Raw genomic sequence first — 7696 nt, 5'->3', positions numbered from 1 at the left:
TCATCTTATCCGTAGACAACTTTACTATTTGGAAACTATAATTACAATACCTTTAAGAATATTAATTTATTTTCAAATGAAATGGAAATCCAAAAGAAAGGGAACCTAGATTAAATCGTCTGGCACAAGAGAAATACAGGGTAAAAAATCCAAGGAAGAAGAATACATCAAATTTTACTTGGTGGAACTTATCTAACAACTTAGAATTGATTGCTACCTCTACGGAGATGTATATGGACTTCAAGTAATTATTTGAGACTATATGTTAAAATTTCTTGGGAGACTCATGAATATGAACTTCCTCCCAATAAAAGCACAAGTTAACTGCATAAAACAAAGATATCCGTGTTAAAGGGTCTAAAAACAATATGTAAAGATCTAGTATTTCATCTAGTGAGTCTAATTATGAGTTTCATTTGCAAGGAGTCTAGTTACAAATGACCTTAACTATCCTATTGAATTCATAAACGTGGCCCTTGTACCAACTTGTGACCAAATTTCACTTGTGTTTGTAATAATCTGTTCATGCAAATGAATGGTGGCCTCACATCCAAATGACCATAAACCTCACGAAACACCAATCTTTGTACAGTAGGATCGATTATTCTATGACTGTATAAAAGATTGCATTATTATATCTTTTGTGGAGCTGGTATTAATTATATGATGCTTTTCACGATAGTGTAACATAACAGTCCCTCCATTTCAAAATAATTGAAGTTCTTGGATCGTCCTAAGTCTAACTTCATTATGTTTGATCAAGTCTATATAGAACTATATCAACATCTACAAAACTAAAATAACTTCATTAGATTCAGTAAGAAATATATTTATATTATATATATTTGATATCATAGATCTTTGCAGATTTTTCTATAGACTTGTCAAACTTTTAAAAGTTGAGTTTGTAAAATCCTAGAACCTCAATTATTTTGAAATGGAGAGTGTAAGTGGTAATGTGCAAGTCATGTGTATATTCAAATCTTACTACTTTGATGCCACTTTCATTATCTTTAAATAAAAATATGTCCAAATGTGGCATCTTTAAATTTAGAACATGTATTCTTTGAAATTGTAGATTTATGTGGCAATCACTTTAAGATATATAATTGACAACTAGCTAATTAGTGGTGTACTTTAATTTCTTTGATAAAGTTGAGAGTACACACCACTTGGATACCATATAAGCGAACATGCATTTTAATTATTTTGAATATAGAGACAAAAAAGGAAACCCATTTTTATCCATTTGGTTTAGGGGAAAAATCTTAAGTTGAACCATATTTTAGACGAATTAGCTTTAGCATTTGAATCCCTAGTGGATGCTCCAAACCTTACACAATCATCACAACATGCCACCACACTTGGTCACCGTTACCCTGCACATGCAACTACAATAGAAAGTCCACTGATGAGCCATTGCCTACTGCTAGCTTAGCTACTTGCTATTGCACTGTAGTCGTTGACCTGGCATGTCTGAATTATGCCTCCACTTGCTGTGAATTGGGAGGACGATGTAGTGGATCACAACGGTCTAACATGGGATCTTATTACTTCTTGTGACAAACGGATTTTCCTCTTTGCTACATTCACACACTAGATAAAAATATTTACAATGACCAGTTTGATGATCAATGCTCTGTCTTTCCTGGGCGTAGAACAGAGGTAAAATGACTTGATTGTATGATAAAAATAATTTGCTACTATGGCAGATTGCAAGGTATAGTTAATGATCAATTTAACTATGTGTTGCACTAAAGTTCAGCTACCATGATGATGTTTGGAGTATTACACAGTTAGTTATAAACTACTATGCGACCAAAAAATTGAACTATTGGATACTTGGCACGGACTGGTGTATAAATGATTTTGATGATTGTAAAATTAAATATGAAAATAGAGAATTGTCATTTCAACTTGTTACGATAAGAATGCTTTGGCGATTTTGGAGTTCTAGCTGGTTAGATGGAGATGATAATCCATCTATTTCAGATTGCTAGCATAGAGAGATGCTACAATGTCCAGGTCCATATTCATTATGGTGCCTTATTCATGAGTTATTACTGGATTTGGCTAATTTATTAGGGCGTTTTCTATATGCAAGGTTGGTGGAGTTGGATAAGAAAAAAAATAAGGCTCTTGAGTATAAAGTTTGATGGATCATGCCAACTTTTCTTGTTGGATATTTATTATGGTGTCATCTTTGTCAATCATTGGGGATTTCGCGATTTATAAGCAGATTTTGTCTATTATTATTTTCTCTACCATGATTGGTGGACGCTAACTATATAGTCAGTGCCACTTGATCAAACCTAAACGTACAAACATATATAACAGTATTCCACTTTTTTATACTCCCTGGCATGAGTATAATTTTAGTAGAATAAAAAGGAAAATACAAATTGCAAGTTAACCAAGTGTCCCTAGAATTAAAACTTGTGTACACTAAACATAATTATTTCAGGAGCAGTAGCAGGAGCAACCACCCTTATTGACTTTTCTTATATATACAGTACTCCCTCTTTCTCAAATTAAGGCGTATATCTCTTAGCTAGTTTAAGATAAAGCGTTGGTCAACAATAGCTTTGTTCGACAAGTCATAATGGGAGTATCATAGTTAGTATCATGCATGCCAACTAGGCAATTTTGATGAGATGGCATTGAATTAAATGAAGAAAGAGATGATTGAATATCATACCATGGTATTGTATCATAATAAATGCTATGCTACTATGTGTCATGCATGGTAATAAATAAAGTCATCTATGATACTCATATATGACACTATGCTTGTATGATACTATGCATTAGGGAGGTATCATATGCTGGTATGCATAGTATCATATATGAGTATCATATGCATGATACAAACTGATGATACTACCCATTACGACCAGTCTTAGTCGTGGTTTATGTGATATAAAACTCATTTCTTTATATTTGTACGAAACTACCTACTTATGATTGTGGTTTTGTGCATCACATAAATTACATATAACTACTAATCAAATACTTACCTTTAACAAAACAAGATGTGTTTTAATTTTTGAGAGCGAGATAGTAATAATACATTACAAAAGCATGTCCGTCATGTTAACGATTTCAAAAGCCTTTTTATTGCATAATAATATGGTTAGTTGGCATGTTTTTTTTAGTTGGTTAGTTGACATGTTGGACTCAACCGGTCGGTAGGAAGTACTGCCGTGCTTTGTCTATCACGAATCTTATGCAGACCAGGATTGTAGATTTGGCGCCCTATATATAGTGGAGTGCAAAGCAAAGATCGAGCAAGAATACCTACCAAATCTAGCAAACAAACGAACCAAAAATGGAGGCAGCAGACGCCATGCCGAAACAGCCACTGTCGGTTCGCACCAAGACCAATGGTGCCATGGCAGACGACCGTGAAGTGGTGGGAGAGCCGGTGAGCCCCTCCGCGAGGCTCCTCGAGGATATGTACATCGTCATCATCATCGGCTTCGCCGCGCCCATGAACCTCCCCGCCTTTCGCGCCGGCGTCGCTTCTAGGATCGCATGCCACCTACCCTTCCGCAGCATCCAGGTACGTGCGTGCGTCCATGCATGGTAAGCAGGGTACGTTCAGTGCTGAAACTAGCATATTGTTTGCCCTCCTTCGTTTGAAACTTTTGTTGAACTGGCCGATGCATGAATTCTATAGTACATCGATGTTGCCATTTTGATCGCTGAAGTTATATGCACGCGTGCAGGCCACGGACAAGAAGGGCATCCTCCGCTGGGTGGAGACGACGGTCAGCTTGGACTACCACATCGTCTGCCCGACGCTGGACGCAGTCGCCGTGGCGATCGACCCGGACCAGGCGGTTGAAGACTACGTGGCTTCCCTGTCCACCCAGTCCATGGACAACTCCCGGCCTCTATGGGACTTCCACCTGCTGGACTTCCCGACCTCCGAGGCCACCTCCACGGCCGTGATGCGCGTGCATCACTCCTTGAGCGACGGCGTGTCGCTCCTCACGCTCCTCATGTCGTGCGCTCGCAGCGCTGCCGACCATATGAAACCGCCGGCCATGCCGCCGTTGCCCAAGCGGACAGGCGCCATTTACGCGCGCCCACGGCCGCCGGCATCCGCCGGCGCGCTGGCGTTTGCCCGGTGGGTCTGGTCCTTCGTCTTGCTCGCTTGGCACACCACGGTGGACGTTGCTGTCTTCTTCGCGACGATACTGTTCCTCAAGGATACACGGACGCCGTTCACGACTACAGGCCACCATGGAGAGCTTCATCGCAAGCGCATCGTACACCGGAGCCTCAACCTTGAAGATGTCAAATCCGTCAAACAAACCATGAACTGCGTAAGCTATTTCAAATCTTTCAAACGTCGTAACCGCTTGGTTAGTTGTTACGTCGTTGCCTCCCCTTCGAAGCGGACACATGAATGCACATATCAAAAGATACTAAAATAAGAATATGGTTATAATTAATGAGCCCATTTGAGATGTTGTTGCTTTCCATGCCTAGCTTATGTAAAAATGAAAATTTACATCTCACAAAAGTCTTTGGCCTACGTTTGCCATAAGCACAAGGCTTACTTTGCCCTACTCAAACGTATACATGGATTAATATAAAAAAGAAACATCAGTTGAGAAATAAGTTTTCATATTTTACAAGGCTGATAACTATGCTCGTGCCATCTCTATAGCATCAGGGATGAAGTTTTTATGTACAGCGTTTATGCACAACCCAATCTGGACGTTTATTTTTGTATTCCGAGAAAACTTAACTATTTCAAACAACATAATTCCCTGAGAATTAGTTATCTTCATGTTTGCGTACATGTACAGGCAGTTAATGATGTGCTAGTCGGGGTCACTAGTGCTGCCCTATCACGATATTACTACCGGAAATCAGGTATTAGCAATTTGTTCCCTACTACTCCTACCTTTCTTCTCATGTGATATCTATTTCATACCTGACTAGAAACTTTAACTCACACACTTTTTTTTCAATCCTTCGCTGTTTAGGTGACAATGAAACTGGCAAGGATATCCGTGTGCGATCAATCCTTCTCGTCAATTTAAGGCCAAGTACAAGTGTACACGTAAGAATTAAAAATATAAAAAAACTCTTTGGGTAAATTTATGTCTAGGTCATTTAAGGTTTGCATAAGTCTGAATCCATTCACAAATGTGTAGCTCCAGTTTAGTAGAAAAAAGTGAAACTTGCAGAAACTGAAGTTGTATTTTTCTGAATTTATTAGACTGGAAAATCCACAGTCCACTTAGAATTACCGAAACTGAAAATAGAATTGATTTTCTCTGGCATGGCTGAGAGAATAATGTTTATTATGTTCTCACTACTATGAGCAGGCATCTGTTAATATGATAGAGTCTGGCAAAGGGAGTGATGTAAAATGGGGAAACCAAGTCGGCTTCATTTTTCTTCCATTGCATATAGCCATGCACAGTGATCCACTTGATTATGTTCGCAAGGCCAAGAACACTTGCGATCGAAAGAAAAGTTCATTAGAAGTGGCATTCACACATGTAGCGGCAGAGGTGTTCTTCAAACTGTTTGGACCCAAGGTACATACATTTGGCCTCTTTTATTATACCCTGATGTTTATCACTAGATTTTTCTATTTTTATTCTTTTTACTTATTGGCTTGAAATACTAGCTCTCAATTAATAAGGCACTGTGGAGAATTCAAGAAAACTTAGGGGTAACTAAATATGACATGATATCATTAATCCTACAACATTACGAGCACTATCCAGAAGTTCACAATTATCTTGTTTATAGTTTCGACCATCCCTTTTTAATGTATCAAGAAAAAACACATAATATTGTATCCATAGGGCTCAAATCAGAAACAAAACCTCCAGTGTACTCAAGAGGGGACTAAGTGCAACTTTCACACTTGTATAACATTCATAACGAGCATAATGTGTTCAACAACACTATTCAAGTTCTCAATACGGTTTTTTTGCGGGGATAACTTCTTAATTAGTTGACCCGAGCTGGATCTTTGATCGTCTTCGGCAGTACTATACATGCACTTTCTTGTTTGCTGGCTTGATAGAGTATTGCTTTCTCCGCCGCCAATGCGCATTCGATGGACCAATATGGATATATCTAATAGCATTTAATCTACGTGTGGATTAAACAGGCAGGTGCTGCTATCTTCGATCGTATGGTCTACCACACTACCACATCATTGTCGAACATGATTGGCCCAGTTGAACAAGTGGAGTTGTTTGGACACCCGGTTGTTTTCGTTGCCTCGACTACCTTTGTACCACAAGAAGTAAGTCCCAAAAAATACGGGTCAGAACCAGAACCTAAAAGTGAATAGATATGTTAGTAGGTTCAGTCCTCAACTACCAGGAATATTTCCTAGTTATGATTGTTATTGATGCAATTCACAAAAAAAATGATTGTTATTGATGCCACAAGTTTAATGTACCCGAACTAGCAAATTAATATACCTGACTGTCTTGAAATTGAAACCAATATGTGTTACGGTGCTGAACTAGCTAAATTTGTGATTGTTTCTTCCGTTTTGCTTGTGTAGGCCATAGTCGTGAATTATCAAAGTTACGTTAACAGCGTCAGGCTAGCACTAGCGGTGGACGAGGCACCGTTCCCAGACTGCCATGAGCTTTTGGATGACTTCTCCGAAACCCTCAACATTATCAAGGGTGCAGCTGTGAGCCTTGGAAAGCATAATCAGAAGGAATAGGATAAGGGTTTCTGTATGCGATCTCTGAGTCAATAAAATTCCTTTTATCAGAAATGTAAGAGTGTTGTTGTGTGTACTGAAGACGGTCCTGCATCTACAACTGTTGTACTATTCTACTACTATGAATTAAATATTATATACATATGTACAACCAATCTAATCACTAGTGCAGAACAGGCCTTTATCACTGGTTCGTAAGGGCCTACGGAGTGGAGACTAAAGCCCCCCCCCCCCCCCCCCCCCCCCCCCCCCCCGCGGTTAGTACCGGTTCGGCACGAACCGGCGCTAAAGTGCCACCACGTGGCACGAGCCAGGCCCAGGTGCTGGTACACCATTAGTACCGGTTGGTAGCACCAACCGGTACTAAATGTTGGGGGGGGGGGTTGGTTTTAATTTTTATTTTTCCATTAATTTTGTGTTTTCCATTTAATTCTTTTTTGTTTGCTAGTATTTTACGATACTACATATTGTACACGTTATGCATATATATAAATAGATTTTCTCGTAGAACCGATCATATATATATATATATATATATATATATATATATATATATATATATATATATATATATATATATATATATATATATAATCGAATGTCTCACAACCACCATTAATTATTCACACATACACATGTATATATATATACAATTTATCCTACATGTTGCCTTGGTGCCTTCGGAGCACGATGACAAGTGGTTCATGGGGCGGTAGCGGGTAATAGTATTCTCCTTTGGGATCTATGACCCGGTCGAGCAAAAATCCCGCTATTTCCTCTTGAAGTGCTCGTATGCGCTCCTCTGATAGGAGCTTGTCCCGCACCTCTTTGAACTGTTAAGAGGAGATCAATATGCATGTGTATTAGTTGTGTGACTAGATATTGACAATCATGTAAGATTTGTGAATAGTGTTCTGGCAAACGTACCCAGTCCTGTCTATCAGATCTGCTCCTTTCGGACGCCATCATGCGAATGTT

At 39.0% G+C, this 7696-nt stretch overlaps 1 protein-coding gene across 1 annotated transcript; it reads left to right on the top strand.

The window, feature by feature from the left end:
• Positions 1–3153: 3153 nt before the first annotated feature.
• LOC109748393 (wax ester synthase/diacylglycerol acyltransferase 11) lies at positions 3154–6873 on the top strand. The gene is made up of 7 exons (XM_020307424.3): positions 3154–3562; positions 3729–4331; positions 4821–4887; positions 5001–5077; positions 5346–5561; positions 6146–6283; positions 6551–6873. The coding sequence occupies exons 1-7, from the start codon at positions 3329–3331 to the stop codon at positions 6716–6718; spliced, it is 1503 nt and encodes a 500-aa protein (XP_020163013.1). The 5' UTR covers positions 3154–3328; the 3' UTR covers positions 6719–6873.
• Positions 6874–7696: the final 823 nt, after the last annotated feature.

The sequence above is a fragment of the Aegilops tauschii genome, chromosome 6 (assembly GCF_002575655.3).
Source record: "Aegilops tauschii subsp. strangulata cultivar AL8/78 chromosome 6, Aet v6.0, whole genome shotgun sequence".
Lineage (NCBI taxonomy): Eukaryota > Viridiplantae > Streptophyta > Magnoliopsida > Poales > Poaceae > Aegilops > Aegilops tauschii.
Note: the sequence above shows the minus strand (reverse complement) of the source record. Positions and strands in the feature narration are given on the sequence as shown.

Coding starts and splice junctions, on each gene's coding strand:
- LOC109748393 (XM_020307424.3), top strand. CDS start 3,329: ATGGAGGCAGCAGACGCCATGCCGAAACAGCCACTGTCGGTTCGCACC. Junction 3,563..3,728: donor TACCCTTCCGCAGCATCCAG/GTACGTGCGTGC, acceptor GCACGCGTGCAG/GCCACGGACAAGAAGGGCAT. Junction 5,562..6,145: donor TCAAACTGTTTGGACCCAAG/GTACATACATTT, acceptor TGGATTAAACAG/GCAGGTGCTGCTATCTTCGA.